The sequence below is a fragment of the Ursus americanus genome, chromosome 18, assembly GCF_024610735.1.
Source record: "Ursus americanus isolate L20-20 chromosome 18, mUrsAme1.1.p, whole genome shotgun sequence".
Lineage (NCBI taxonomy): Eukaryota > Metazoa > Chordata > Mammalia > Carnivora > Ursidae > Ursus > Ursus americanus.
This window is the reverse complement of record NC_142144.1, coordinates 17,190,433-17,205,466: the sequence shown is the minus strand read 5'-3', so window position 1 is coordinate 17,205,466 and position 15,034 is coordinate 17,190,433. Positions and strand designations below refer to the sequence as shown.

At 48.9% G+C, this 15,034-nt stretch overlaps 1 protein-coding gene across 2 annotated transcripts in view; it reads right to left on the bottom strand.

Moving 5' to 3' along the window:
* The window catches only part of ASTN2 (astrotactin 2), an 845,639-nt gene that overhangs the window by 215,853 nt on the left and 614,752 nt on the right, over positions 1-15,034 (bottom strand). For both annotated transcript variants that reach the window (XM_045791077.2, XM_087869420.1), the window contains exon 16: positions 14,152-14,331. In XM_045791077.2, coding sequence (XP_045647033.1) covers positions 14,152-14,331 — 180 coding nt within the window. The remainder of the gene's footprint in view (positions 1-14,151; positions 14,332-15,034) is intronic.

The window sequence follows — 15,034 nt, the reverse complement described above, 5'->3', positions numbered from 1 at the left end:
GCAGAAAACTTCATTATGTGAGTGTTACATGCTTTTATATCTGGGCGTAGGACAGCATCAGTTTCCTCCTCTGAACCACATACCAGGCTGGAGTCCATCCCACTACTTTCCAGTGACAACTGATAGTTAGAGATAAACGTTAAAACACCTTCACAATATGACGAATGAAGTTTCATGAATGTCGTTTATGAGCAACCACATGAATAAGACTATGTGTTTTTGTGAAATGACACTTCATATTTAGACTTAAGAATAAAAACTCTCAGGTCCAAGGATATGGAACTTGTTAAACAAATCTAAGGATTCTGTTAAAGTGTTAGGAATAAATTGGAAATATCATGGCTCAAAAGGGTGGAAAGGGAGCAGGTTGGCTTGTCTCACCTGATCCATGACTCAGGGGCTGGATGTAGGAAAATGAAACTTACACTGATGGGAGGAAATGTGTGATGTGTACACGGATGGGCATTATACGCTAGACCTTCCATAAAGGCTAACTGTTTGACTCTTGGCCAAATGAAAGGTGCAAATAACAAAGCCCAAACCCTAGAAGTATATATGCATTCCTTCTGCTCTGGCGCTGACGGCCGCATAGGCCTGTTTCCCTCCTCAGTGAAATGGGAGGTGTTAACTCCAGCCTACCTACTACGCACTAGGGCTGTTCCTCGGCATCCAGTAACATTTTACATAAGGAAAAGCTGGCCAGAAATGAGAAGTGTGGACAGCCTCTCTGAAACAAAGCCTCTCTAAGTAAAAGGTCAGAAACAATACTGGGCGTGGGGCGGGGGGGCAGGGTTGGTTGGAAGTTGCTCTGTAAGGAAACAAGTTGCAAAAGGGGAACTGTATTTTCATACTGGGAGCTTTGTCTTCTCCTGTGATGATTACCTACACAACTAGGTTCCAAACCTGCATTTTCAGGTCTTGCCTCTTTTTTGACGACCAGACCGGTGTATGTCCAGCTGCCCAGTTCACATTGCCAACTAGCCTGTCAACTGTAGGCTGGTATGTTCGTTGGAGATGTCCCTGAGAAACTTCAGACTCAACATATTCAAACCTGAGCTCAGCTCTCCAACACCTGCTGTTCTTCTTTTGTTCTACTTTAAGAAACACTTCACCGCCACCATTTCTCACCCACTTTTTTTTTCTTCAGCTGCATGACTACTAAATGTTAAGCTGCTATTATTTTTCTCCTGAAACAAGGCCACAACTTCCTAACTGAGCTTCCCAACTCCAATCTAGCATTCCTTCAATCCCAAGTCAAGCCCTATCCCGCACCAGCCAGAATCAAATTATAAAATGCAAATAATATTACATCAGATCTTTCAATAACCTTAAATTGCTCCTAGTAAAAGGACACATTTCTTAACGTGGTCCACGCATCCAGTGGGATTTGGCCTCTGCCCCTCTATCTTCCTATGTTTACCTCGGCACTGTTTCCTAGCAATCTGCTCCACATACTTTTTTTTTTTCTTCTCTTATCTCAGGGCCTTTTTTTTTTGTACATGCTTTTCTTGCCCCCTGATACCTTCCCTCTCCTTAACCACCTATGTTGCCTAAATCTTGCCTCCTGTAGGTTTTCTGGGATGCCCTTCCTGAGCTGCCCCACAGTCTGAGACGGGTGTCCAGACCACACTTTGTGCTTCCTCCTAGCATTGTGCTTCCTCACCTTGCATTGTGATTTCCTCGTTACCTGTCTCTCTCCACAGACTGAGCTCTGTGAAGGTAGAGCCACATTTCAAGTATTGCTGCATTCGCATGGAGTAGGCACTAAAACTTGCTGGACAAAACCAGGGCATGGGAGCAGCCTAACTCCTATATTGATAGAAATGAACACTCTGTGTCACATTTAGCACCAGCTGGCTGTGCCACCTTGTGCCCCTCCCAGCAGCTGCCTCCCCGAATCACTGAGAGTAAGCTGCAATGGAAAATGGGATATGACTGAAAGGTGGGAGGAGTGGTTACCTCATATTTCATTTTCCTTGGAGAATCTTCTCAACAATACAATCATGAAAAGCCTAAATTTCGACTTTGTGCAAAACCACCACTGAAGAGAAGGCTCAAAAAGATATCTTCACTGTGCAATATGCAATATGTAAACTGTATCTCAATAAAGCAATCACAAACAGAAAGGAGATACCTTTGGGCACAAGTTCTCTTGAATTGCCTCTTAGCACACCTTCTTGGAAGGAGGAGGGAGAAAAGGGAGCTGGTTTGACTCCTAACCCTGCCACTAATTTACAGTTCCCTCTGAGCAAGTTTCTCATTACCCATTTCACCATCTATATTAATAGATTTATTGAATTAAGGATCTTTCCAGTTGTAAATTTCAGTGATTCTGATGCTCCCGACCTCAGGGACTGCTTGGACTAAGATCTCTAAAAGGAGCCTTCCATGTCCTTGGGCACCTGTGGAATGTGAGGGAACAGAAGTGCAGACCTTAAGGATCCCAAGGAGGAACACTTGGGGTCTAGGACTTCTGTGTCAGAAAAAAACAACCAAGGGCAGTTCCAACCCACTGGATCAATGGTCAAGTCAATCTCTAAGGCCTGGCTCAAAGCCTGGACCCTGACCCAGAGCCAAGGTGTTGCTAGAAAACAAGGATCTCGAGCCAGCTGACCGACACCATGCAGGCTGGAATCCTGCTGATCTGTCTGCCTCTTTTTTCACTCTTCCTGATCAACTACTTCTACCTGTTTCAGGAGAAAGACACATGCCTCTCAGACAGAACACTCTTTTTGGAGTGCCCACTGTGGTTAAGTAATAGCAAAATGTGAACGGTGAGAGGGCCGGAGCAAGAAAAGAAAGAAAGGAAAAGTGCAAGTACTTCAACCCGCTACATGCCTTTGGATTATATACACGCCCTTCCCACCCCAGCACCTCCTAATGCTCAGCGTCCTAGGCAGACATGCACCAGCTTTAGAGGGTCGTTGTGAGGACTAAATGAGATCATGTCCTCGAAGTGCCCAGTGTGCCTGCTGGCAAAGAGTGGTTCTCAGTACGTGGCGTCTGTTCTTACGGGGATGGACGAGGGCAAGGGGGCCTTGGAGTCACACAGTCCTGAGACAGAATCCTGCCTCTGCCTAGTACCAGCCATGTGACCTTAAGCAGATGAGTTTTCTCATTTGGAAGATGGACATAATACCCTGGACCATGGGGTTCTTATGAAGAACAAGGCAAGATCATGTGATTAATTGGCCCATAATAAGAACTCCAAACAAATCAGTCATTGATGCCCCTTCCTCCGCCATCCGCTTCCCAACACACACAGCCCTGCACTTTCTTCTTGGGCATTGTAAGCTCAGCATCCAGCTGTGCAAACAGGCTCCCCTGCACCCCACTGCCGGGCTCCAGGCTGAGCTTTCTGATAATTCTGCTTTCTCTTCCCACCCCCCAGGTTCAAGCAGGACTCAAATTCAGGTTGGCCAATCACCCGGTGAGAAACGGCCGTGCCATTAGGGTTATCTTAGGCTTCTATACTCAGTACTGGAAAGAGCTACACATTTATGCCTTTTGTTTTAGAAAACTGATGGTAATAATAATCATCACTGACTCGATTGTGTCTCACAATAATAAATAATAATAATAGCGCGCATTTCCTGAGTATTTCTTATATGCCAGGTGCAGTGGTCATGGCTTTATAATCATTGTTTCGGTTCATTCTCATAACAATACTGTGAAGCAAGCATCACTATACCCATCTTAAAGATAAACTGAGACTCAGAAAATCAAAATGCCTTGTCCTACGTCACACATCTGGCAAATGGGGACAGGTCACTCACACACAGCTGATAAGTATGTTGGTATTTGTTGAGAGGTGCTCCTTTGGTAAGGAGTGGGCACCAATGACTGATTCGTGTTGAGTTCCTACTATGAGCCAACCAATCACACGATCTAATCCCATCTTCGTAACAACTTGAAAGGTTCAGATGCTTTTCCAACTATTCCCCGGGTCCTTCTGAAACTGGCCCGGTGTTTTGACTTCATTGTAGGCATTTGGAGATTCAGCCTCTCCCATGCATGAGAGTACTCAGCTGGGGACAGAGGCGATGGCAGTTTCTGTGACTACTTGGAAGACTGAGGTACGGAGACATTCAAAGATCTGAAAAAGAGGCCACTGGCATCCCTCAAGAGCACCTGAGGACATGCAGGCACTACTGCTCCCAACTGGTCTCGGAGGACTCAGCATTCACCAGGCTTTTCCACATCCCCAGACTGGTGTCTTGTCCCCTGTAATCTATCTCCACCACCCAGGTGGCAAATGCCTGTACTCTCCAGGGCTCTGCTAAGATGTCTTCTTCTCCAGGGAAATTCCCACCCAACCTACATGGTTAGGGACCAGTCTCCCAGCCTTGCTTCCTCCACTCCTGACCCTAAACACACACACACACACACACACACACACACACACACTTTCCTCTGTCACAGCACTTATCAAAAGCGTTGTCATTGTTCACTGGTTAACCTTTCCCATTTGATTGTGGGCCTCCTGAGAGCAGGAAGTGGGTCTCACTCACTTTGGCTGCCTCAGCCCCTAATGCAGAGCCTGACATACAGCAGGGGCTGGACACGCAAGTGCGGAAAGACGGAGGGGTGGAAAGGGATGAGGGAAGGACAGGAGAGACAGAGTGGCAAGGAACGCACCCTGTGCTGTGGGATCTGTGAGTGAGGCTCAGGTGGGTAGACCTGCCTGCCACCGGTGACCTGGGGAAAAGCTTCCCTCTACGCAGCTGTGTGCCTTCCAGACCTTTGTTCTCACTAAGGGGTTGAAAGCAGAGAGAGGACAAAAGCCCCATATTCATCTCCAGGGAAATTCCACATTCTTCGTGCAAGACTGCTGAGAAAGAAGGGTCCCATCTGACAGCCCTGCTCCCTCAGTCCCTGTATCACTTTCCTGGGAATAGGACGGTGATAGGAGAACAAGAGTGGTTTTGGCTGCTGTCTGAATAGAATCAGAATAACTAGTTCACAACAGTATCAATCTCTTACTGCTTCCCTAAGTGGAAGGGCAAGAGGGGCAGCCTCCACCGCTTCAGGGAATGTATGTGCCTGCACCCTAAAATAAGAAAACGTGCAGTCCGTCAACCAGAAACTCTCCCATCTTTGAGGGTGTGGGGGGCTTTGGAAACCAGGAGTCTGCATTTGCTCTGAGTTTTCAGGAGGGTGAGGACCCCCCAAAAATGCTGCTAGCTGGTTATTAGGTGTCCCCCCTTCACCACTGCAGGTTCTAACTGATTGCATAAGCTGACCTCAACTTGCCCATCTGCTGCATGGGAACAGCCAGCTGGCTGAGGATGGGAAACACTTTACACAAGAGTCACTCTTTCTTCCTCTCACACCCATGACTGGTGCTGCTAAGCGATCGCTGCATTCTTGTCACCAAACCTGGTCCTGACCCAGGATCTCTTTCAGCGAGCACTCCAGGCAGCTACGACCTTGTGATCAAAACTGGCACACAGAGAGAAGCTCTACCCCGGCTCGAGGACTACCAAGGTTCTTTACAGCTCCGGCGTTCTAGGGCTGGGGTATCGGTGAGTAGAGTATCTCCTCCCATGCCCAGGCTGAGGGCCTACGCTCTAAGTCTTCACTTCCTGCAGGTCTTTCGACGGTGGATAAGAGAAACAGAACAGGAGTGCAAACGGTTCCCTGGCCTGCTGCCAGCATCTAGAGAGTTCTCCGAGGCTGCCGTGGTAGGGACAAACACGGTCCTTGTGATGAAAGCAGCCTGGGTTCAAATCCCTGCTCTGCAAGCTCGCTGGTGTGAACGTCCTCAGGCCATCTTACCCTTCTGAGCCTCAGTCTCCTCAAGCATGAAATGCAGATAACAATGCCTCCCTTCCAGGCTTGTTGTGCGAGGAGTAAATTGGATGAAAAAAATGTACGTGAAAGTGCTTCGTGAGCTGCTCTGTGCGGAGCCCTGCGAAGGATTATTATTCTTGGTATGCACCAATAGGAAAACGACTAGGGTGTTCCGTTCCAGATGGGCTCAATCTAAACCGGGGAACAAATGCTTTTTTTGGTAATTTCATCTGGTGGAAATGGCAGTCTCATGGGCCTATTTGTGTTTAATGAACCACATCCTGTATCGTCTTTTTGCAAGGTTCTGAGGAGAATTAAGTTAGTTCTCTCCTCTGGCGCGCTGCAGACGAGCGAATGTCCAGCTCATATTTAACCCCTTCTGATCTCCCTACTCTCTAAGGAAACACTACCTCAGAGCTAGGTGTATCCTACAAATGGCTGCATGGAAGCCAAGAAGCCAGGGGAAGGGAAAGGGGTATGCAGCCACCTCCCACCACCTTGCTGGGACTCTGGCGTAGATGAACATGGCTAGGCTCTGATCCCTGACTCCTGCTGTCGTTAAGGATTGCGAGGCTGGATGTGAGCAAGAGGCAGGCAGCTTGGAGCAGATGGGGCTGGGGAGGTTGGCTGGGGACACATCAGATCTGGGAGAGCCCTGAGGCCATGGGGAAGAGTTTGGAAATTAGTCTCAAGGCAATGACAAAGCATCCAGGAGCTTTCATCCAAGAAGTAGCATGATGGTATTTCTGTTAACGGTTAATTGTATATGTCAATTTGACTGAGCCACGGGTCGTTCAGATATGTGGTCAAACACTATTCTAGAAGTGTCTATGAGGGTGTCCGTGAGGGTGTTCTGGATGAGATCAGCAGCAGACTGAGTAAAGCAGACCGCCGTCCCTAATGTGAGTGGGCCTCCTCCAATCAGTTGAAGGCGGGAATAGAACAGAAAGGTTGACCTTACCACGAATAAGAAAGAACTCCTCCTGCTTGACTATTTGAGCTGGAACAGCATCCTCTTCTTGCCTTTGGACTCAAACTGAAACATTGGTTCTTGGGTCTCAAGCCTGCCAGCTTTGGAATTGGAACTTATACCATCAGCTCTCCTGAATTTCCAGTTTGCTGAACAGATCTTGGCTTGAAACTTCCCAGCCTGCATAATCACATGAGCCAATTCCTCATAATAAATCTCTCTCCCTCTCCCTTTCTCTCTCTCTAAATATAAATAAATATATATATATGAATATTATATGTAATAGAGACTTTTATCTATCCATCCAACCATCCATCCTGTTGGTTCTGTCTCTCTGGAGAGCACTGACTGATCCATGTCCTCAGGGCTGCTGTGTGGTTTGGATTGATGGGGGGCAAGAGAGGATGCAAGAGGTCCAGGCAGAATGACAATGCTAGAGTTCAGGCAAGCCATGATGGCAGCTCAATACAGGGCACAGCAGTGAGATGGAAAGAAGTGGGCAAATTCAAGACCTAACTGAGAATGAAAACGGATAATATTTGGGAAATGGGGGGAAGCGAGGGAGAGGGTGATGTTAAGAAGGACTCAGGCTTCTGGTTCCACCTACAAACAGATCATGGCACATTTCACTAGGACATTGGGAAAGTACTAGGTTGTGTGGGGCAGAGTTTGGGTGGGCAAGGGTGCTGGCATAATGGCAAATATCAGAGGAAAGCTTGGAGGCAGAGGTCTAAAGTGGGAGTCGTCAGTGTAGGGATGGTAACAGTGTCCCCACAGAGAGAACAGTCCAGGAAGAGGGTCCCAGGCCCTATGCAGGGTCCTATGAAGCCCCATGGACTGGGTTGGTAGAAAAGGATAAGCCCGCAAAGCAGACAGAGAAGCCAGCAGGAAGGCAAGGGACTGACAAAGAAGATCTGGGACAATGGAAGCGAACACACAGAGTGCCTCAAGCAGGAAGTGGTCAGTTCCGTCGAACGCCAAGAGAAGGTCAAGCAAATGGGAACTGAAAACTGCTGCCTGATGATTAAATCTACAGAGAAGTAAACCAGTACCCAGGCAGGTCTCAGTTCTGAGCACGCCACTTTTCATGTCTGGTTGCTGTCTTTGAAGCGAGCTCCCTCAGGAAACTGAAAGCCCAGGAGAGTTCTCCAGCCCCCATCAGCCCCTTGGTCACAACTGTCCTCACTAAAGGAGGTGACATTTGACTGTCTTCCTTCTCCTCCCCCCACCTTAACCCCTGTGCTGCCTTTCAAACAGCCAAAACTCCTTTACAGAGTAGTCTAGGAATGCTGCGGCTGACATTCAAAAGTGCACTGTAATTCAAATGGAAATTCAGCAATTCATCCCCTCGGACAGTCTTGGGAAATTATAATAGAGATAAAACATCTTTTAAAGGTGGTGACAGGCATTTATCTGTGAGGACATCTCTATACCATGGACTATCCCAATCTTAAGAGCCGTACACTTTCACTAGAAAATGTCCTTTCACAGGGTCATTGAGTCTATAAACTTGAGAAAGGTATATTAATCATGCACATTTTCACTTTCTTTGTCTCTCCTTTGTGTGTGTGTGTGCAGATTCTGTTTTACACTTGTCTACCTCTCTGTGTTCTTCTAACTCCTCCTACCTCCCTCAGTTGGTCTCTCTCTCCCATACACACACACACACACACACACACACACACACCCCTGGGAACACAGTCACCAGAGCAGATGTGGCAGCCAGGGAGGGAGGGAATGGGTTGGATCAAGATAATAATTAGGTGTCCAGCTCAGTGCTAGATGAGTCCACAGAAGGGCTGTGCTCTCACTGGAGCCTGTATTTTGCATATGAGGAAAGTGATCTAGAGAGTGAATCAATTTGCCCAAGATCACACAGCTGGTAAGAGGTAGAGCTGGGATTTGAACCCAAGCCCATCTGATTGCAAAACCTCTGCTTTATCTCCAAATGAGGAAGTCTTTATCCAGGGTAGCCAGAGGATGGGTAACTTCGTACAGAGTTCAAATCATGATAAAAGGCGTATCTCAACCCATCAAAATCCTAGAGGAGAGCATAGGCAGCAACCTCTATGACATCGGCCACAGCAAAATTTTCATGACACATCTCCAATGGCAAGAGAAACAAAAGATAAAATGAACTTGTGGGACTTCATCAAGATAAAAAGCTTCTGCACAGCCAAGGAAACAGTCAAAAAAACTAAGAGGCAGCCCACGGAATGGGAGAATACATTTGCAAATGATACTACAGATAAAAGACTGGTATCCAAGATCTACAAAGAACTTCTCAAACTCAATACGTGAGAAACAAATAAACAAATCATAAAATGGGCAGAAGATATGAACAGACACTTTTCTAATGATGACATACAAATGGCTAACAGACACATGAAAAAATGTTCAAAATCATTAGCCATCAGGGAAATTCAAATCAAAACCACACTAAGATACCACCTTACGCCAGTTAGAATGGCAAAAATAGACAAGGCAAGAAACAACAATTGTTGGAGAGGATGTGGAGAAAGGGGATCCCTCCTACATTGTTGGTGGGAATGCAAGTTGGTACAGCCACTCTGGAAAACAGTGTGGAGGTCCCTTAAAAAGTTAAAAATTGAGCTACCCTATGATCCAGCCATTGCACTACTGGGTATTTACCCCAAAGATACAGACGTAGTGAAGAGAAGGGCCATATGCACCCCAATGTTCACAGCAGCATTGTCCACAATAGCTAAATCGTGGAAGGAGCCGAGATGCCCTTCAACAGATGACTGGATTAAGAAGTTGTGGTCCATATATACAATGGAATATTACTCAGCTATCAAAAAGAAGGATTTCTCAACATTTGCTGCAACATGGACGGCACTGGAGGAGATAATGCTAAGTGAAATAAGTCAAGCAGAGAAAGACAATTATCATATGGTTTCTCTCATCTATGGAACACAAGAACTAGGAAGATCGGTAGGAGAAGAAAGGGATAAAGAAAGGGGGGGTAATCAGAAGAGGGAATGAAGCATGAGAGACTATGGACTCTGAGAAACAAACTGAGGGCTTCAGAGGGGAGGGGGTGGGGGAATGGGATATGCTGGTGATGGGTAGTAAGGAGGGCACGTATTGCATGGTGCACTGGGTGTTATACGCAACTAATGAATCATCGAACTTTATATCAGAAACCGGGGATGTACTGTATGGTGACTAACAATATAATAAAGAAACATTTAAAAAAAGGCGTAGATCAAGGTCACAGCAAGGCAGAATATGTGAATATCAAGTCAAAGAGTGAAATGGAGTCCCAATTGGAAGAAAGGTAGCTTTTTAAAATATACACACATCAGGAACCACAGCAGCATGCAGGGAAAGTATTAAGCTGAAGGCAAGAGACTGAAAACTACCCGTGGTGCTTGGGGCATGGCCTGGGAGCAGAGGCGAGGGCTGGAGGAGACTCACAGGCTTCACACGAAGCACTCTTGGGCTGGAAGGTCCAGGGATGACTTGGGCTACTTCTAAGGTCTTCCTGGCTTCTGACAGGCACCACCTAACTGGCCTGTTCAGTGCTCTGGTCCCCTCCAAACTGGCGAAATGCTGAGGAGACCCACTTGGTGGTAGCAGACCCCGCCTCCCTGCCTAGATCTTTCCAGTCCTTCTTGGCATGCACAGCGCCGTCCTGGAATCAGTGTTGCAAGGTGGGTCTGCCCTTTTAGCTTTCACTCTGCCCTGCTGCAGGGAAAACGATACACAGACCACCGCCCCCCACTTTCTGCATCACAGCAGCCATTGCTAGTCATAACGCTCTTGGCCAATGGCCTTCATGACCTCCATACTAGATAAGCCATTCCCTAACTGATCAGAAATGGCACATGGAAGAATAGATACAGGCTATCACATGATAGTGACTGGGTTCTTTACCATGTGCCTTCCTCCCCCTCTTTCCAGCTGTCTACCAGTGGGTTAAAAAAAATGGTGAAATGTTGGATGTCTAAGACAGATGGGGGATGAACAACATGGGGACAATACCCACATCCCGTCTCCTGTGGTGCCCCAGCATCAGGCATAAGGTCTGCCAAGAAGCAGCACTTAGGAAATATTAGTGAACAAAAGAATTAATGAACGATAAATGAGACTTTCTTTTTTATTCCCCCTGTGGAATGCACACTGAGAAGCACTTGGGGAAAAAGAGTAAAACAAATCTCTCATGGGAATATTTTAATCAGGCACATTCGCCCCCAAGCCCCTGGGCTTTCCAATGATTTCTGGGGGCTGCCCCAGATCCCAACAGGAGCCAGAGCCCCATCTTCAGTAAACCTTTACCAAGGCTTACCGTTTACTCAGGGGACATTTGTGTCTAATTTCTGTGGCCTCCGGATCATCTAGGCTGCAGGGAATACCGTGCTCAGGCTGGAATTCAAACACCGTCCCTTTCACTCATAAATTGGGATGCCACCGAGCCCCTTTTCTTCTCTAAGCTTCAGGTTTCCTGGTCCAAGAGGAGGTGTGAGTGGGATCCTTGCCTTCTTTGCCTCAAGCGGTGCGTGGGAGAACCCACAGCACTATACACTGTAAAGTGTCGTACTAACACCTGTGCTTGTTGTTACCCAGGCCCCATTGGGTCTCTTTTCCTGACCTTCTCTTGCAGCCTTGGTCCTTCCAGTCAAGGACAAGCCACCACGTGGGGCTAAACATAGATTTCAAAGACTCCAGGAACCCCTCCACCCCTCCACTCTCCGGGGTGAAAGGATATTTGCAGGGATTGTCCTTTTCTAGGGACACAGGTGCATCACAGGGAGATTAAGGTGCATCCCACGGGAGCAGGAGATGCAGCCAGGTCCAGAATCCTCAGCTCCTGCCCACAAGTTTTGCTTTATTCTAAGCTATCATTTTCCATGTGCTGATTACATGCCAGGCCTTTCACCTGTATTATCTCATTTCATTCTCCCAAAAGCCACGCGAGGGAATCCCTATCCCCCATTTAACACATGAGGACACGGAAACTTAGAAGTTCCTAGCCCGACGTTACCCGGCAGGGATGGAAGAAGAGACAGGGGGACTTGAAAGCCTGTCTGTCCCGCTCCAGCACCACGCTAGCTCTCTCTCTTCCCACAGCTCTGCCCCCAGAGTGAGCCACGTCCAAACCCAGACCCATCCTGACCCTCTTCCCAGGGGGCACTTGTGTAGCACTTGCCCATGACACAGAGTCGACGGCTGGGGAGAGAAAGGTCACCCGCTAGCCCTGAGTCCAGAGTTCTTCCAGTTCTTCGGGGGAGAAATCCCCAGTTTCTCAGCCTCCCCCCGGCAAACATCGCTCCCACATTTTAAAGAAATAAAACGGCAGTGTTTCATGTGCCATCTAGGTCACAGCAGGTGGAGAGAGCGAGGAACACACCCAGAAGTGTTAAGGCGGCCTCCACGTACCCCTGTGCTCTTCTTGGGAGCAAGCGTGTGACAGAGGCAAGAAACATGCCTCTGGGGGCACCTGGGTAGCGCAGTCGTTAAGCGTCTGCCTTCCGCTCAGGGCGTGATCCCGGCGTTCCGGGATCGAGTCCCACATCGGGCTCCTCTGCTGGGAGCCTGCTTCTTCCTCTCCCACTCCCCCTGCTTGTGTTCCCTCTCTCGCTGGCTGTCTCTCTGTCACATAAATAAATAAAATCTTTAAAAAAAAAAAAAAAAAAAGAAAGAAACATGCCTCTGCACAAGCAACTCAGAGAGAAAGCTACCACACCAAGTTCTCCCAGCAAGTTTGTGGCAACCCGGAGGACCCTGGCGTCTTGAAGGGGGCCCCCAGCTGCTCTCTCGGCATTCCTTCTGCCCCCAACCCATCTTACTTGCAACAGGAGTCCATGCATCCACTGTGCAAGGAGTGGGGTTTTCTGGAGGGAAACAGTCCGAGGCCTGGAAGCAGCTGGGGATGGAGATGACGTGGTACTGAGCATGACAGGCGCGGGCCGAGGCGAGCTGGCGCAGTGGCCACGGTGAGCGAAGGTTTTTATAAACATAACCTAATTGTATTACTTCAAAGTCCTGAAGCTTATTGCCCTGCTTAATGATGTGTCACGTTATTTATAGGGTAGGACAACGAGACTCCTATTGATTTAATGCACTTCCTTAAAGACCATCATTGTCACAGCCATAAAAACATGGCTATTCCCAGACAACTCAATTATGTCCCCTGCATCCATAAACCACCCCGTGCCCCACACAGCTGCGCACAGGCGGCAGGGGTGGGGGGGTAAGACCACGGTGGGGGGTGCAAGCCCCTGGGGGCAAAAGGAAAGGTTCTGGAGATGGCAAAGGCAGGTGCATCGGGCCTTCATCCAGTCGGGGAGGAGGGGCGGCATGAAAAGCCCTGGATGGGGAGCATGGGGCACCCCACTTGGTCTTGGACCCACCTAGTGGAGCTCAGTGACACTCAGCAAGCTTCCTCCTCCCTCTGGGCCTTAGTTTTCCCAACTGCAAACTTGGGGTGCTAAGCCCAGTGAGACCCGTAAGGTCCCTTGTGGCTCCCACATTCTGTGGTTCTAAGAGTTATGTTGATTTGGTTTCTGAGATGGGGTGGCTGAGCCATGTGAAGAAGGTGTGAGCACCCCACCCTTTCCATCCATCGTGAGCTCTCCTTAATAACAATGATAACAGGAAGCAGGCCTCACCCTGCTACGTATTAGCTGGGTATCTATGGGCACTTGACTTGGCGTGACTGAGACTCATATTCTCCCCTATGAAATGGGGATGCGAATACACAGACCTGTTAAAACACATAATGCAAGTATGGAATATTTCTGTCTTTCTCAAAATGCTATGACACAAACTGATTCCCTTTCATGTGGAAGGTGGACAGGAATGACTACTTAAGCGCCCATTTCACAGGAAGGGAAAAACAGAGGTGGGAAGGGACCGAAGCTCCCAAGGTGAGTGGCAGAGTCTGGTCTCCTGCGTCTGGCCCGAGGAATCCCAGTTCTGATACCAGCTGAGGATCGAAGGGACATACGATCTGCGGACCCTCCCTGAGGATAGAATGCTCTCCACAGGACAGACCGGAAACTGTCCCCTCAGACACAAAGTGAGCCCTCCCAGAGGAGCCGGAGCTCTTCTTGGGCTCTTCCCAGAGGCTGGAGAGAAGGAGGTGTCAAGGAGACGCGGCTCCCGTCCCTCCAACTCTTCCCCGACGGTAGTTTCAGGGGAGAGCTGGAAACGAGGAGGCTGCAGTACAGGCAGGAATTTTGGAGCCCAGCCCGCTACCTTAGGGTCTCCGAAAATGCCTGAACTGAAAGAATCCTGGGATATCATCACACAGCCCCTCATCCTGTCTGCGGGGAACCTGAGGCCCAGAGAGGGGCAGGGAATGCCTAAGGCCACACAGCTCAGACGTGGCAGAGCCAGGATCCAGCTTGCAGGAGCCTTACCTTTCTGATACTGCAGCCACAACTGCTGCTGGACCTTCTTGCTGGGGAAGTGGATGATGCAGGTGAGCTCGGAGCCATACAGGGCCTCTGCGATGTAGTGCGAGCCGTAGTGCTGGATGAAGGACAGCAGCTCCTCCCGACTGCTCTCCCTGGTCAGGATCTTGAGGACGTTGGTGAAGCCTGGACAGAGCAGGAGCACAGGGAGGGGGTCAGATCTGGGAGGTCTAAGTGGCCGGGGGCTCTCTCCAGCCTGGATTTGGTGTCACCACAAGATCAGCCTGGTGGCTGCTGGGGTCTGAAGGGGCATAGCAACCTCCTTTCGCTCACACAGCAAAGGTTACTATCTCTGGTTGACACACAAGACACTACAACTGAGAGGGAACCAACAGCAGGGGAAGGCCTCAAGCTTGGCGACCGAGGTCATGGGACGTGAAAGTCACCATCAGGAACTCAAAGCTGACGTCTGTCCCAGCAACTAACGGGCACCAAGCACACTGCTCGCTGTTACTCCCGCTGGTTCCAATTCAGCCTCAGCCCCAACGCTGCAACCCCCACTGTGTACGTGAGCAGTTAAAGCTTAGACTGCGAATGATTTCCTTGGTCTCCCCAACCCCCTTTTGCTCTCACTCCAAAGCATATGCATTTTCCACTGCACCCAGTCACCCAGGGCTTGACCTGCGCTCAGCCGGAGCCCTGGGGCTGCTCTGGCCCAGGCTCGGCAGAGATACTGATATCCTCGGATCTGATCCCTGGCTTGGCTTCCTAGGATACTACTTCCCTTTCTGCCTCTGCCTTCCTGAAACAGTGGCATGTTCTCTCTCCTGACGGCGTCAAGGGCCTCCTCGCTGCTCTTCTGGCCATAATCCCATGCCAAGGAGACCTA